Consider the following 18,306-nt stretch of genomic DNA (forward strand, 5'->3'; position numbering starts at 1 on the left):
TTTTGCAGTATTTTCTAAAATTGGATACCAACTGCAACCTTGCCTGCCATCTCCACCAACTGTAAATTGTTGATAGTCATGTTATTAACCCCAGAAAACAGGGGTAGATGAACACCATACAAAATGGGAATAATTTCTGCTGCTGTAGCAGGCTTCAAGAGTCACTGTTAACTAAGAGCTGGTGATACAACAACTCAGAACTGTTTCCAATTTACCATGCTGATTGATTAGAATATGGTAACCTTGGTGCTGATGATTGAAACCCCCCCCCCCCATTTTCCCCTGCCCCATCTTGTGCTTCTTGAATCTTTTCATCCTTTCTTATAATTCCTTCCTCTGAATGGCACATGTAAAGCACATCACCTTTATTCATGTAAGAGGCTAATCTAAATAATCTTTTCAAAGAACTCATGAACAGGTGGGTTTCTAGCATCTCATTTGATTTTAGAAATGCAAATATCATCCAACCACATTGAATTTTTTCCTTTCAGGAACTACTGTCTCTGAAGAGATCACAGAAAAATATGGTTGATGCCACAGAATGTAGGCTTTCAGATTTACTCCTTTGTCTTATATAAACATTTGCCACAGAAAATATGAAGGGGAAAAGCTGTCACAATTTTGTTTGCAAGATATTTCCTATTTGAAAGACACAGAAAATAATTTATAGTCACAAACTACACAAGAGTTGGTAAGGAACATTATATTTGAGGCCTAGAGTTAAAAAATGCTTCCATTATAAGGAAAATAATCATTGACAGAATGTATGAAATAAAATCAAGGGAACGTGATTTTTTTTTGGGCAGTGACAATATTTGCTACAGGTCTAACAGAAGGACTAAGAGTAGAAAGATGCTCAGAGTTGTGGGAAAAGAAGGAGTGAAGGCAAAAACAGACATGCAGCATTAGTTTTTGCTCAGTATGCTTTTAAGACTTCTCTCCACAGCTTCATCTAATTCTTCCTCCAATTCTTCCTTCTTGGACATCGCCAGCTTGGACTGGTAATCTTTCACTACTTGGTCTATGTAGGGGGCACTTTGGGTTCCATGCAGCATCAATGTCCATTCCTTCAGCACTCCCCTCTGGGGTGCACTCCCAACAAACCCAATTTCCAGAATCCATGTCCCCCTGGCGTCTTCCCCCCAAGTGTGCGTGGTCATGAAAGGCCATTTATCAAAACCCACCTTAGAGTCATCATCTCTTGGGCGCCGGCTCAGCAAAATGGATTTGGTACCCATTGGGGAGGTCATGTTGATGTTCAAGTCTCCTCTCCTTGTTGCATTCACTGTGATGACAGCTTGGACATGTTCAAGGTAGCGGACAAAGTTTTCTTTTCCCTCACAAGCATCAGTTGTGAGTGTCAGAACCAGCTTGTTGTTGGCTGATATTTTCCTGAGAATGGAAATGACAAAATATATTAAACATGTATATATCATATTATATATATTAAATATATATAATAGATAAATAAGATATTAAACAGATATAAGTACCCCCCCCCAACAAGGTACTAAGTAATCCCCATGCGTTATTTCTTTTCAAATGACTTTTCTAAAGGTTATACAATTCTAAAAGTACTAGGCTTCACTAACATTGGCTGGATAGAGACCACTTGAAGGGCACCTTTATTCTAAACTATTAATGATATCAATTGATTTTTAAATTGTTTTAGAAACAATTTCTTTGCTACTTAGAACAACAAGAATATATTGCAGATATTATTTCCCCCATTTTACATCATTTTACAGATGGGGAAACTGAGGCTCAGAGAAAAAATCCACGGCAAATGCAGAGGTAGAATTTAAGTCCTTGCCTCTCTTACCTTTAGATCATTTTCTTTTCCACTGTTACTGCCTTTTGATCATTCCAACTATTTCCTAGCCCACTTTTAATCTGATTACTTTTGCTTATCCCAGCACAGTAGTGGGATGAGCTAAAAAACTTGATTAAGAAATCATTTCAGTTACTAAACTTATATTCATCTCATTCATATGTGATACTAAATATTCTGAAGGCTGTAAACAGTTAAAGCAATTGAAAAACAAACCATATTTCTTTTTCATTGACCTTTAATTAGTAAATCTATATATCATTCAAGACACCTATTTGAAACATATTTTTCTGAATGTAGTGATTCAGATACTGGATTTTATACTCTTGTTTACCACCTTAGTTGACCTCACTACTTTCTTAGGTCTCTCACTAACAACATTTCCTCTATTTTTTTTAAAGTTATAAGTGACCATGCAGTGAGCAAGAGAAGATATATATATATATATATATATATATATATATATATATATATATATATATATATATATATATGAATGTCAACACAAAGTTACCCAAGCATCCAGAATCATGTTAATAATGAATGGTACTTAGTCATAGGGTAGGTAAAGTATTGCAATTAATACTACTACCAATGCTACCACTAATAATAATCTTGACTCCAAATGAGAGCCGGGTTGGAGAGAGAGACACAACTTAATGTCATGAATAGATCTCTCTTGACTTTATTGTTGAACATCCATTCTCTCATAACAAACCTTATCTCAGACATGACAAGTCAGATGAAATGCAAATGCATAGCTCCCTGGTTATATTTATGATACTTGAACTTTGAAGTCTTTTAGACTTCCTTATCAGAATTTTCCCACTACATTCCAAGCTCAACAGATGTATAGGTCAAGGTTCTTTGGCGAGCCAACCATCCTGTTTACTGCTCAAGAATACATGCTGGACCTCTGGTAACCTTTGTACCAGGGATACCTGCATTCCCACTCTACAGAAGCTGGCCCTCTACAACTATCCACTGATCCATTTGCATAGGTATTTTTGTTCTTTGAAACCTCAAGCTTTGCCACTAATTGAGAACACCATAAGGAGGATAGTAGAAACAGAAGGCTAGAGAATAGTCTTTCCAAGAATTCCAAATTCAAGGAGTTACCTGTTAAAAGGGAGGGATTTCAACTTTGGAGAAATGAAATTTGTTTGACAAGGTATGTCCATCATTAAAGACCTTGCCTGACATATTTCTTTTCAGTTTGGTAAGAGAGGAAGCTAATGGAATAGTACAAGTAGATGATGAACTTTTTGACTAGAGCAGGAAAAAGAGGAGAAGGAGGAACCATGGAGAGAAGGGAAGTAGGGAGGTTTCCTTTTCTCCTGTAGTAATTCATGGCAAGAATCCTTGGTAGTGTATAGCTGACATCTGTAGTTTCTCTCCTAAAACCCAAGTCTTCAAAGAAGACTCTGAGAGGGGAAAGGTGAAGAGTCACATCAAGATGTAATACTCTGTATATGCATGCACACATCATGGATGTTTGTTCAAACTGATGAGAGCACTGAAGAACACACACACACACACACACACGAACGAAGGGACTCAAGTCCTTATCCATTTTTCCCCTGCCTTATTTCACTGGCCTGTGGCTAACACTTATTTCTAAGCATGCCCTTGCATTTTGTTAAAGACTGAATTTGGCTGATCTATTCTTATTTTTCAAAGATATCTATGGCTGACCTTGTTCTTTATATCTTCTTATAACCCTTTGCTCATATGTGAATGCTTAGAAAACTCTGAAAGTCACATGGGACAGTTTCCATTTCTAAATCAAACCTGGGATCTCAATCTCTTGACCCTTCCTCTTTCCTATTCTACTAGTATGGAGTTTTCTCTTTCTAACAAGGGGCACATTCACGAACCATTCATATGTTTCTTAACTACATTTGCAAGATCAGAATCACTGTGAATTTAGGGCATTTACTATGTTCCATTAGATCATGAGCCTAAGCCTGATTTCACTCCTGCTGGTGATATTTGTTTCTTGGAAGAATGCTAAATAGTACACAGAAGAAACTGAAATGATAAAAATTAAAATTAGGCAACTTTTGGGGAATGGCTGAACAAATTATGGTATATAAATGTGATTGATTACTATTCAGTAAGAAATTGGGAGTGGAGAGACCTCAGAAAAGCTTGGAAAGACTTGTATGAACTGATCCTGAGTGAAGTGAACAGAACCAGGAGAATATTGTACACATTAAGAAAAAACACTGTGTGATGGTCAATTATGTTAGACTTAGCTCCTCTCAGCAGTTTAATGACCAAGAACAATTCTAAAAAAACTTGTGATGGAAAATGCCATCCACAACCAGAGGAAAAACTATGGAGTCTGAATACAAACCAAAGCAGACTATTTTTTTAGGTTTTTGCAAGGAAAATGGGGTTAAGTGGCTTGCCCACGGCCACACAGCTAGGTAATTATTGTCTGAGACTGGATTTGAACCCAGGTACTCCTGACTCCAAGGCTGGTGCTTTATCCACTATGCCACCTAGCCACCCCCAAAGCAGGCTATTTTTACTTTTTAAAACTTGGTTTAAGCTTTTTTTGTCACCTTTTCTCATATTTTTCCCCTTATAGTTCTGATTCTTCTTTCACAATATGATTAATATAGAAATAAATTATGATTATGAACGTATAATCTGTATTGGATTACTTGCTGTAATGGGGAAGGAGGGAAAGGAGGAAGGTAGAAAAATGTGGAACTCAAAAGCTGACAAAAAAGATGATTGTTAAAAACTATCTTTGCATGTAATTGAAAAAATAAAATAAAATAACATTAAAAAAACCCTTACCTAGCAATTTTAGTACCTGGGGTCACTACTACATTGGGCAAATGATACTTTATGCTTTTAATTTTGAAAATAACATAAGACATCATTAAAACAATTTTAATTGAATGATAGGGAGAATAGGTTATTCAAGTTGCTTGGCAGTGAAACCTCAGAGCTTGGAGATCAACAAGTTCAGGTTGGACTAGATTTTGGGGTCCCAAGTTTTTCTTCCCAACTTCAATGGAGAGGACTTTGGAAGTCTCCCACCTACAAAGTGCTGAGGAAAAAGAAGTAGTAGGTTTATTGAGTTTCTTGGGAGAAGTTGGACTGTTTGTAGAGGAGAAGTAGGAGAGGCTGACCTGCCTGCAAAGGATGGAATGAAGAGGAAGATCTGGGAGTGAAATAGGGCAGGGCAGTTAGAGAATAAGTAGACTCTGTTTTGTTATTTCTATTAGCAACTTATCCTGCACCTCTACCTATGTCTTCTAAATTCTATTCATTGGGATGAAGTTATATTGACCTAAGCTGGTTGTTATCTCTACTATGGGCTTCAAAGGTACTTCAAAGTTACAAAGGTTTCAAAATACTGAGTTCAATTTATCCAATGGTAAAGGAAACACACACACACACACACACACACACACACACACACACACACACAGAGTACATGAAGGGACTTAAGTCCTTATTCATTTTCCCCCTGCCTTATTTCACTGCCTGTGACTAACACTTATTTCTATTTGGAAGCCCAAATAGAAGGATAATATGATAAGCTAAATATTGCTTGTTTTTTGAAATCTATGTCTTCCTTTATAACTCTTAATTATTCCTTTGCCACTCTTCTATCAAAATCACAGGTGTATGTGGCAAGTATACTCAGAAATTTCAATTCATCACATTAATTCATAATTCTTGCGTATGAGACTGGCCAGTCTTGACAGAACCATTGACAATCTCTTTCCTCTACAGGGGTGTGTGCTGGTAAATGTTTAATAACTGACTCTCCAATAAAAAGAATCAGAACATGCTTTTAAATTTCATTGACATTATTAACCTTTTTTTCCCTTCACTTTTAAAAATCTAAACAATCAATAAACAATAAATCAAGCCCTAATACATTGTCTTTGTCAATAGACTAGGTATAAATGGTCCGAATGAAAATTTAACAATTGACTTTCAAGAGTCAGTTCTAGCTGGATCCATAATGGGAAAAGAATGAACTCTGGAGTCTCTCTGATGCTAACTACCTGAATAACTTGCACAACTTATTTTTCACTTTCCTGATCCTTAGCATTCTTATTGGCAAAATGAGGGGGTTGGACTAGATGGTTTCAGAGGTCCCTGGTAATGACCAGATTGATGATATTCAGAATACTTTAAAAAATGTTATTTCTCAGGACCCAGTGGTATAGGACTGGACTTGAAGACAGAAGATGTGTTCTAGCTTTGTTTTCAGTATTTACTTTGGCCAAGTCTCATCTTCCTTCTGAGCCCCACTTTATTCATCTGTAAAATGAAGATCATAATCTCTCCCCTATCTCTTACAGTGTTATTGAAGAAATGAATGAGACAATATATATGAAAATGCTTTGTTAACTAGCAAGCCCCATGCAAACAAGAAGCATATGGGTGTAAGACTTGATGTTAGAGACTCATTGGATTTCATAGTGATCAGGAGACTCAGAAGGGATTTTTCCCATCTTCTGTCCAAAAATCAAGGTTGAAAGAGATGAAATTGATTGAAGTCACAGCTAGTGAGTAGCAGAACTATGGCTTGAACTAAGGTCTTCTGACTTCAAAGACCTATGCTCTATCAATTAAGAGTTAGACCATGCTGCCTTGCCATGAAATGCTCATTATTTGCTTGTAAAGAAGTGATTTCAGAAAAGAGGTAAAGTGTACTCCACAGACTGTAACCTCCATGAGAGTATGCAGCCTGTCTTATTTAAATTCTGTATTACTTATATTATGTAGTGTGTGCTTTGAACTTCTTAGGTTTTATTGAATTCACTTAAAATATTTAGGAAACTCCAGGACATGTACTTAAAAAAAACTTTTATAAAGAAGTACTTACTTTGAAGATATAACAAGGATCAAAGTACAAATATTTCCCTCCAACACTTTGGAAAAACACTCTCTATATTGTGACCTCAGTTTCTGATAAGTGAAGGGAATAATAATTTATTAAGCAACTATGATATATTTACAAATATTATCTCATTGATCCTTATAACAACCTCACAGGCAGGTTCTATTATTATCTCCATTTTATAGCTGAAGAAATTGAGGCAGACAGAGGTTAAGTTACTTGTTCACACAACTTGCTCACACAATAGTTAAGTGCTGAGGATGGATCTGAGCTCTGGTCTTTCTGACTCTAGGATCAGTATTCTATCTACTGTGCCATTTAGCTGTTACTCTGAGGAGACTGGATTTATTCTTCATCACTATTTCTATATAGCCTTTGTCGATCAAGTTTATGTGGTATCCCTGCCTGAAGAGTTCTTATTTTGGTTATTACTAAGTGAGGTTTCTAGTAATGTCCTTGCTCCCCAGGACAAGGAGGAGATGCCAAGCTGTCTACAAAACCCAGATTGGACTCGGATTCCTGGAGGCTCAGATATTTGACATCCAAACAGCTGTCTTTGGGATAGCTACTTTCAATTAAGGTTCAGTCAATCACTCAACCTTAAATTGCTTCAAAATGGATGTGCTACACCAAGTAAAAAAAAAGAGAAAAAATTGCACAAAAAGTAATGAAGTAATTTCTGTTGCATCAGTTTTCAGGCCACTTTGGGTGATGGTCAACCTGAGAATCATCTTGGATTAGGGAGTGGCCAAGGAAGGGTATCAATGGGAGGAAAGATCACAACCAAGAAGAACCTCCTTTTAGGAGGTTCATGATGATTTGCCATACCAGCATCTGGCAATTCCCATATTGGCCAGTTTCTGGGATCTTTTCTGCCTCTGGCTCACTGAAAGTGAATAAGTGAGTCCTGTGAAGGCTTTAGAATGAAGTACCAAGGAAACTGTAGCATCCCTTGTTCTCCATCAACCAGGCTGTCTGCAGAGTCTAAAACCATGCTTAGTAATTGGACAATCTCCAAATAAGTGGGGCAACTGGTGACCTTGAATTCAGATAAAATGTTTAGCACAGTACTTTGTATATAGTAGTTGCTTAATGAATTCAGGAGAAGTGGATGAACTCAGAAACTCTTTTTTTTTTGTTTTTTTGCAGGAAATATTTTATTTATTTATTTTTTCCAACTACATGCAATGGTAGTTTTCAGCAATTTAAAAATACTCTTCTTTTTTTCAAATGACATCAGTTACAATTCATGGCATCATGGAAAGATGTTGATTTTGGAATTACAGGGTCTCGTGTATTTTATTTTACTTTTTTTGGCTAGGCAATGGGGCTAAGTGATTTGCCCCAAGTCACACAGCTAGGCAATTATTAAGTGTCTGAGGTCGCATTTGGACTAAGATCCTCCTGACTCCAGGGCTGGTGCTCTATCTTCTATGCCACCTAGTGGCCCCCTTAAATACTCTTAAGAACTCAAATGATCTTGGTTTCTTTTTCCCTTCTGGATTTCTTCAGCAGAAATGAAATATATACAAGTTGGGGAATTTTAGAATGACTCTAAAAACTGACCCCTTATGTGATCCACACAAAGAACCTATGAGGTATTGAGTATAAGTAGTATAAACTCTTTGGCAGTCAGGTGGCATAGTGGACCTGATGTCATGAAGATGCAATCTTCCAAAATTCAAAGGTTCAGATATTTACTATGTGACCCAGGGGGTGACTAAATGACATAGTGAATAGAGTACTGTCCCTGAAGCAAGGAGGACTTGAGTTCAAATGTGACCTCAGATACATAATAATTACCTAGTTGTGTGATCTTGGGCAAGTCACTTAACCCTATTGCCTTGCAAAAACCAAAAAACCCCAACAACATTTACTATGTGACTCTGTGCAAGTCCCTTAACCTTATTTGCTCCAGTTTCTCATCTGTAAAATGAACTGGAGAAGTAATTGAGAAATCATTCCAATATTTTTGCTAAGAAAAGCCCAAATAGGGGCCAGAGGAGTTGATACAACTGAAAAATGATTAAAAAGTGATTATACAACAATAGCAACAGTATAAACTCCATATTACAGATTTGGAAACTGATGTCTGAAGAGGTAGAGTGACCTATCCTCAAGTCATTAGTAACTAATGACTAGGATTAATGACTAGTTAATAAGTTAGGACTGACCTTCAGGCTTTTTGACTACTGGATCCAATTCATGACATCTTTCTTTTTTTTTTTAAGATTTTTTTTTTCAAGGCAATGGGGTTAAGTGGCTTGCCCAAGGCCACACAGCTAGGTACTTATTAAGTGTCTGAGGTTGGATTTGAACCCAGGTACTCCTGAATTCAAGGCCGGTGCTCTATCCACTGTACCACCTAGCCTCCCCTCATGTCATCTTTCAATGAACTCTTAAGAACTCATATGATCTTGGTTTGCTTTTCCCTTCTGGATTTATTCAACAGAAATGAAATATATACATATTGGAGAATTGGAGTGCAAAATACAAAGAATGAATTGTTTTCCTTTGGGTACTTCCCAATTCTCTGTATTTCCTAAAGGAGTAACACTTCACAGATATGCAGAATAGTGAGAGGAAATTATTATGGCCATACTAAGAATGGCCAGAGAGGCTTCCACTCTTCATCCTGTAATGAGCCTCATGTCCTTCCCAGATAACTGAGTAGGGCTAGCTTGAACAGCTTAATGAGGACAATGACGCACAAGGCAGGATATCCTGAAGCCGTGTTCTTGCTATGAGTAATACTGTTCATCTGGGGATAAATTATAGGGACTGTAATGCATCACTAATTACTTTGCCAAATGGAATAACTACTATGAAAAGAAAGGTTTCAAAACACAAGCCAAAACACAAGCTAAGAAAATCTCTTTTCTGTCTACAAAATATGATTAGAGTAGTTATCTTTTGTGGATACACATTGAAAGCCCATTTATAAAATCAATGAGCTGAGAGACTGATACAAAAATGATATGGTTATATCAAAAATGGAAAATGCATCTTTGGGCTTTCAGAGGCAGCTGGGAGTGCAGGGGATAGAGGGCTGGATCTGAAGTCAAGAAGACTTGAGTTCAAATTCAGTCTCAGCTATGTATTAACTGTGTGACCTTGGGCAAGTCACTTCTGCCTGCATATAATAAAAGCACCTCCCTCCCAGGTTGTTGTGAGGGAAAAATGAGACAATATTTGTAAAGTCATTTGTAAGCCTTAAAAAACTATTCAAATGTTAGTTATCACTATTATTATTATCTACCTTCAGGGATGATACAAAGATTTGTCCCTAGATTGACAAAATGAAATTGCTCTGATTCTTACTATGTAACTGTAAGCAGGTTGCCTTGACCTCTCAGTTTCCTCATCTGTAAAAAGAGGTTAATAATCCTTATTCTACCTACTTTACTGAGTTGTGGGAAAAGAACTTTGAAAACTGTAACTCTGCCCTTCCCCCCCCAAGTACAGTAACACAGTGCAATAATATTATAATAATAATAAGTATGATTGTGATAACAACAGTAGGCAATACATGACTGAGCGAAAACTATGAGTCAAATATCTTATCCCATAAAAGTAATAATAATGATAATAGCTAGCATCTGGGGTTTCAGGTTTGCAAAGTGTTTTACAAATAGGATCTCATTGAATCCTCATGTCAGCTCTGTAAAGGATGGTGCTATTATTGTTTCCGTTTTCACAAATAAGTAAAATAAGGCCAAGGAAAGTAAGTGACTTGCTCAGGGTCAACAACAAGTAAATATTTGAGGAAGGGTATGAAATTGGGTCTTTCTAGCACCAAGGCTATCACTCTATCCACTGCTCCATTCACCTGCTGCATTTTCTGCCCTGAATCTTCTTGGTTCCAATGAGGGCTTGGGGTGGCTGGCTACTCCCTACAAGTTTCTTTTCCTGATCTCTTTAAGCTTTAGTGTTCTCTCCCTCTGGAATTAACTTGTGTTTACTTATTTGTTGCATGCCCCAGTAGAATGAAAAAAGAAGGAAATAAGCATTTATTAACTGCCTATTGGATATCAGACACTGTGGTAAATGCTTTATAAATATGATCCTCACAGTCCTGGGAAATATTATGACCTCCATTTTGCAGATGAGGAAGTTCAGGCAAACAGGTGTCAAGTGAATTGTCCAGGGTCACATAGCTAGTAAGTGTCTGAGGTCAGAATTTGAATTCAGGTCTTCCTGACTCCAGGCTCAATGTACTGATAGTTCTCTCCCTCTGTGAATTATTTCTAATGTGTCATTCTGTACATGTTGTTTGTACCCAGGGTGACTTTCTTAAGGAAGGGACTGTCCTCTCCCTCTCCCTCTCCCTCCCCCACCCCATTTAAAAAATTCCCAGTGCTTAGCACAGTGTCTGCTAAACTATAGGTGCTTAATAAATTCTAGCTGGTCAACTGATAAGGACTGAAGGCAAACAGAAGCCTGGAAAAGAAGCGTCAAGTTGGGAAATACTTAACAGGATAAATAAGAATTCAATGGAGCATATATGATGTTAATATTTGGTTTTCTAAGTCAACTTGTGCTTGCTGAGATCCTGTAGATCAGCAGTCCCTGTTTGTGTATGAGTTGGACACTTCTACTGTAGAGGATAGCAAAGCATTAGGAAAAAAAAAACACTCTCTCCTTCCTTATAAAGGTACCTGCCTTCTAAAAGGAGCTGGCAATCTCAAATTGCACTGTTTGTCTTAAGAAACGTTCACTTATTTATCCTTATAAATTAATTCTGACCTTTGGAGAGGGGAGTTGGTTTGGGTTATAGAGATTAGTAAAAGAATGATGATTTCTTGGCAGTTAGGTAGCCCAATGAATAGTGTACTGACACTGGAATCAGGAGGATCTGAGTGCAAATCCTGTCTCAGACACTTTATACTTACTATATGACCCTGGGCAAGTTACTTAACCTGATTGCTCCCTCTTCTCCTCACCCCCCCCCCCCAAAGAAAAAAAGAATGATGATTATCTAGAAAGGGTGGTCATTGATGTAGAGTTAGAGGAGAGCCTGGAGGCTGCCTTGTTCAACTTTTTGGCAAAGGGTCAGAGGTCCAAGGAGCCCAAGTGATCTCATTTAAGGTTACTCAGGTGGTGAGTGTCAGAGTTAGTATTTGAACTCAGGAGTCTGATTCTCAAAACAGTTTTTTTTCTATCACAAAACACAGGAGACTGAGGGCCAAGGAGTTGAAATAATTTGTCCAAAGTCACCCAGCCAAGTGGAAGAGGCAGAATTTAAACCCAAACCAAGACCTGGGAAAGACCTTAGCTTCAAAAGGCCAAGGTCTCCCACTGCATCTGGAGCCATCTCGAGTCATCCTAATCTATGTCTTACCAGTGGGCTCAATTCACTTGCAAGACATCATCTGATGTCTTAGTCCCCTTAGAGAACAAAAGAAAAAAAAGAACAACAGCAATATGATAGATCTGAAATAGATGTTTGCCCCAGGCTTGTTTGAAAGATCTCCAGAGAGGGTTAACCTGCTATCTCCTAAGGTAGCCCACTCCATTTTCAGAGAACTCATATTATTAGGGTTTTTTTTCTTAATGCCCATTTCTCTAGTGCTACCTTCTGAGGCTTTGCAAAACAAGTTTAATCTCTTTCCCAAGAGACAGTCCTTTAAATGCTTAAAAACAGCTATCATGTCTTGTTTAAATTAAGTCTTCTCCAGGTTAAACACTTCTAGCTCCTTCTATTAAATTCCACATGGAATGATAGTGAAGCCTGTTACCATCTGGGTCTCCTTCAACTTACAATTATAACAACAACATCAATAATGATACTAATATTAAATAAACATTTATCTAGTGCCTTTAGATTTGGAAAGTGTTTTACAAATATTATCTCATTTGATTCTGACAACTTCGGGGGGGGTATGTGATATTAAGGAATTTGATTAGGGTCACACAGCTAGCAAGTATCTGAGGCAGGATTTAAACTTAGATCTTCCTGTCTCCAAGTCCAGCACTCAAAACCTTCACCAATTATCAATATTCTTTCTAAGGCATGACCTGTAGAATTTCAAATGATACTCTTTTATGTTGAATAAAAGATTCTACCATACTGAGGAGTATAGAATACAGTGTGATCTCCTCCTTCCTCATTCTAGACATTCTTCCTCTTTTAAAGCAACCTAAGATTTCATTGGTCAGATTGTATCAGATATTGAGGTATCTACAAAGTTATTTTTGCATCATGATAAAGGAAGTTCCATCACATGCAGGAAATATAAAGTACATTGGCATCTTTCAATGCCACCAGTGATCTATGGTCCTTGGCTTCTGGAGGCTCACTCCCCTTGATGGAAGTGACCAAACATTCACCCTCACTCACTCAGGTTCTTGTACTGAACCTCCGACACAGTGGAATCTCTCGGGCACTGTCTTCCAGTCTTTAGCCATTTTCACCATTGCTCCTGCATCGAGGACCCCGTAGCCAAACAAATGATTGAACTCCAGGCCAACCCCATTTCTCCGCCACTGATGGACCTCATCGTGAAGCTGGTTCCTTTTGGATGTGAGCACAGTCAGGTGCTGCATGTCTCTCCATGTCAGTTCCCGGCTGGAGAAGAATGACAGAGAAAGTGCGTCAGGTTTGGAACTCTAGAAGCTCCTTTCCCGCAAGGTCATGTCATGATAAAGTAGGGCAAGCAAATGAAAATCATGCCGTCTTTGAAAATCTACCTTTCATTAACAGTGCTTTCAGCATTTTCTATTTCAGAAGATGTCATTGGCTTTAAGAGTTCTCTTTGCCATTAGGCAATAGTCAAATAATACTGGTAATCAGGATTAGGATTAGATTGACCAAGATGGTGAAATAGAGGAAATTCAGCTGAACTTTTTCAACATTCACTTCTAAACAACTTGAAAAAAAAATCCCAAATCAAATTTTGGAGTATCAGTGACAACAAAAGGACAAGGTTAGACATTTGCTTGGGCAAAGAATACTTAAAAGGTTGGCAGGAGAAGTTTGTGACCTGGGGTTGGAAGCCTATATGGAGCCCACTTAAAAGATAGCAACAATCATAGCAGCAGCAGCTTTGGTAACTTTCAGCCTAGAGACAGTAGGGCAGTTTGACAACTGGTCAGAGGAGATTACAGGGGACCCTTTGCTGGCACTGGGGACAGCTGGCACTGATTGACAACTCTATTTGACCATATACAGGTCACAGTCTGGTTTGGGTTTCAGAGAGTAGTAAAGAATGATGATTTCTTGGCAGTTAGGAGGCTCAGTGAATAGTGCACTGGTGTTGGAGTCAAGAGGATCTGAGTTCAAATCCAGCCTCAGACACTTTATACTTACTATATGACCCTGGGTAAGTTACTTAACCTGATTGCTCTCTCCTCTCCTACCCCCCTCCAAAAAAAAGAGTATTGGTTGTTGGTCACAAGGGAATAAGGACCTTGAACATGGTTCTAGTGCTTGTAGCTGAAGGGAACCAGGGGCACTTCCTATATAAAGACCAGAAAACAAACCAGAAGAGCAGTTACCTAACATCACAACACCTTGGAAGCACCAAGCACCAAAATCTTGCAGCCCCTCTCACACTCCCCCTCACCCCACCCCTTGCTGATGTAGTTCTGAAAAGAGCAGGAAAAATTCTGATCTTGGTACAATGCCTCTCCACTTGCCTAAGTGAACAGAAGTACAACTTGGCTGAACGTAAAGTTTAAAGTCAAGAAATAAGAAGGAAAAATGAATAAAAAATAAAGGATAAAGTCTACCATGTTGGTAAGGAAGACTAAAGAATAAACTCAAAACAAGACAATGCTACAAAAAAGCCTCAAAGAAAAATGCCAATTGGACCCCAGCCCAAGAAGAATTTCTGGAAGAGTTAAAGAAAAAGATAAGAATGAAAGAGGGAAAACTGGGAAAAGAAATGAATTTGATGAAAGAAAATTATGAAAAGAGAATTAAAAACTTGGAAGAAAATAACACCTAAAAAAACCAGAATTGATTTTATGGTCAAAAATGTTTGAAAAGAATTCCTTACAAAGCAGAATGGGTCAAATGAAAAAGGAGGTACAAAATGTCATTGAAGAAAAAACTCCTTAAAAATGGAATTGGCCAAATGCAAAAAGATATACAGAATTTCACTGAAGAAAGTAATTCCTTAAAAATTATAATTGGGCAAGTAAATAGTCATGATCAGAAAAAGCAAAAATAAAAATAGACCTAATTAAAAGGGATAATCAGGGAAGCTCCATTTTGCTAAAATATACCATAGCTAATAAATAAATATAAGAAATATATACTGAGTATAGATCTGAGTCAAATTTAAAGAAAATGAGACTCATTCCCCAATTAATAAATGGTCAAAGGATTATAAACAGGCAGTTTTCAGAAGAAAAAAAATCAAAGCCTTTCTATAGGCATATGAGAAAAAAATTCTTTAAATCACTACTGATCAGAGAAAGGCAAGTTAAAACAACTCTGAGGTATCATATCATACAATAAAAATGACAAATTCCGGGGGGGCTGGGCTGAGGAAAAAAACTGGTACACTAACTAAAACTGTGCATGCCTTTTGACCCAGCAATACCACTTACAGGTCTGTTGTCTGAAGAGATCAAAGGAAAAGGATCTATAGGTACATATTTATAGCAGCTCTTTTTGTGGTGATAAAGAATTGGAATTTGAGGGGATGGCCATATATTGGGGATGATTATGATGGAGTGCTACTGCACTATGGGAAATGACAAGGCAATTGGTTTCAGAAAAACATGGCAAGATCTATATGAACTGAACCAGTGAGTGAAATGAACCAGGAGATCATTGTGCTCACTAGAGCAAAGTTGTAATCTTGATCAAATGTGAAAGTCTTAGTTGCTTTGATCAGTACAATGATCCAAGACAATTTCAAGACTCATGATGAAAAAAATGCCATCTGCCCCCAAAGACAGAATCAATGAACTCTGAATGCAAATTAAAATATAATTTTATTTTTTATTTTTTTAGCTTTTGGAAAAAATAATGAGCCACATAGGAATATATTTTACATGATTTCACATGTATACTTGATTTCATTTTAGTTGCCTTCTCAATGGGTGGAGAAGGGGGTGAGAGAGAGAGAGAGAGAGAGAGAGAGAGAGAGAGAGAGAGAGAGAGAGCAGTTAAAACTCAAAATTTAAAAAGAAAAGAATGCTAATAATAAATATTTTAAAAAGATATTAAATTAAAACATATTCAAAATGCATTGCTCTGGAGTTCTGAACCAGGGCTAAAATATTACATTGATTCATTTAGTTTCATAATTAAAAAAGAAGTTTGCCTTTTTAAGAAAAAGCTGTAAGAAAGGACAATGATTATTAAATTTTTAAAAATTTTTTATTTTATTTTATTTTTTTTTGCAAGGTAGTGGGGTTAAGTAACTTGCCCAAGGTCACACAGCTAGGCAGTTATTGTGTGTGAGATCAGATTTGAACTCAGGTCCTCCTGACTCCAGGGCCAGTGCTCTATTCACTGTGCTACCCAGCTGCCTCAACAATGATTATTTTAAAAGTTCAGAGAACTTCTTGGACATGTGAATCTTTGAGACATTAGCATATGGCATTCATGTGCATCCTAATATGTAATTTCAAAGCAGCTTACAACTTATCCATACCTTAGAAGATAAATCTTACATAACTCTTCAGTGAACCTTAGCACATGGTCATAAGGCTAGAAAGTGTTAGAGGTAGTATTTGAACCCAGGTCTTTTGTGACAAAGTTCCTTGTCTCAAGTCTCTCCCCACTCTAGCCCATCCTCCAAACTTCTGTCAAAGTAATTTTCTTTAAGTACAACTCTGTCCATGTGACTCTCTTACTCTATCAGCCTTGGTGGCTTATTTTTTAAAGCCTACACAAACATGAATCCAACTTCTTTCATAATTTCATTAAATACTCCCCTTCCCACACTGTGATGCATGCAGCTAAACTAGTCTTTTCTGTTTTTCACTCATGAAACTCCATCTTCTGACTTTTCACTCTTTGTCCCCTCCGTGCACAGGATACACCCCATCCTTACTGCCTCCTTATAGAGTTTCTCCTATTTATTTAATATGCTGCTCCATGAAGAATTTCCTCCAATTGCTAATGCCCTTCCTCTCAAACTAACTTGGATTTTGTGTGTGCATGTTTATATGCACATGTATGTATTTATTAATGTAATGTATTTGGCAAAAATCCTAAATTTATCTTTTTAAATATACTTGTCTCTTCCATTAGCATACAAACTCATTGTGAGGTTATTTCATTCTTTTTACTTGCCATCTACAAAGACTTGCACAGGCAGGACTCATCCATGGGCATTCAATCAAGATTTGCTTGCTTGATTCCATATTTAGCACTCTACCAAATGAGTGTTGGAAATCTAGAATTTACATAAGCTATATTGGAACTTATGTAAGCTATAATAAAAATTTCATTTACAAACTTATTCTGGCAAAAAATAATTTGGCTAGAACTTTAAACAAAAAATTAAACATGTTTTTGGAATTTGAGTCTGAGTTTGGTAAACACAACATCTATTATCTTTCTTCTGAAATCCATTTCTTTCTCTGATTTTGTAGTTTTTGACAATGACTCAACCATTTACTTAGACTTCCTTATTTGAAATCTTGGTATTTTCCCACTAGATTCTAAACTCCTTTGAGGGTAGAAGAGTTTTACTTTTTTTCCTTGTTGTACCAAGCTCTTTTAGTATAGTTCCTGGCACATAGCCATCATTGAATAAGTACTTGTTAATTGATTGATTGATTGCTTTTCTTTGATACCTCCTCCTTCCTCCTAAAATACTTAATATCACCTGCCAATTCTCCCTCCTTGATATATTTTACCATTTAAACCCCAAACTCTTTCTAATCTCCCTATTAGACTAATATAATATTCTGCCAACAACAATCTTCTTCCCATCTCCACTCTCCCCCCTTGCAATCTATTCTTCATACTCTTCTTCATATTAGATTCCTCTTTCTCATGACATATCACTTCTGTGATCAAAATTTTTCAATAGCTCCTTATTATTTACAAGTAAATTTCAGATTTCTTTGTCTGGCATTAAAAAAAACCTTTACAGTCTGGTATGCCATACCTGTCTACCTTTCTTTGATACTACATCCTTGAAGACATTATCTATGCTCTAGTCAATTTGGAAAACTTTATTTTAAAATTTTTATGAGCATTAATTATCTCTATCTTCCACTTCTCCTCCCCATTGAATAATGAATGAATAAAACTTCAACAAAAGTCTTTGCCACAAGCATTATCATCCAGCAAGGCAAATACTTATATTATTCCATCCTCTGTGTATGACCTGTACTTTCTGTTCCATATGCCCCCAATGATTTCCTCTAAGTCTGTTGAATTCTTATAGAATCTTTAGAATCTAGTGCCTCAATGAAGTCTTCCCTGATTGCCAGTCAGTGATGATTGTCCCTCCAGGGACTCCTTGTAGAACTTTGCTTCTCTCTTATGCAGTTATTTTGTAAATGTTGCAGTATAGTTGGATTTCAATCAGCCCTGGTGGAAGCAGTTCCCACATTGATGAAATTATAGATTCACAAAATAAAGAAATATAATTATTCATGTATATGTCAAACCCCTCCTCTA

General features: G+C 37.1%; 1 protein-coding gene across 1 annotated transcript in view; it reads right to left on the minus strand.

Moving 5' to 3' along the window:
• Nucleotides 1-299: 299 nt before the first annotated feature.
• The window catches only part of PCSK2 (proprotein convertase subtilisin/kexin type 2), a 310,977-nt gene continuing 292,970 nt past the window's right edge, over nucleotides 300-18,306 (minus strand). Inside the window, exons 11-12 of the mRNA XM_074225780.1 lie at nucleotides 13,051-13,278; nucleotides 300-1,392 (exon numbers count right to left, since the gene is read on the minus strand). Of these exons, the coding sequence (XP_074081881.1) occupies nucleotides 906-1,392; nucleotides 13,051-13,278 (715 nt within the window). The 3' untranslated portion in view covers nucleotides 300-905. The remainder of the gene's footprint in view (nucleotides 1,393-13,050; nucleotides 13,279-18,306) is intronic.

The sequence above is a fragment of the Macrotis lagotis genome, chromosome 1, assembly GCF_037893015.1.
Source record: "Macrotis lagotis isolate mMagLag1 chromosome 1, bilby.v1.9.chrom.fasta, whole genome shotgun sequence".
Classification (NCBI taxonomy): domain Eukaryota; kingdom Metazoa; phylum Chordata; class Mammalia; order Peramelemorphia; family Peramelidae; genus Macrotis; species Macrotis lagotis.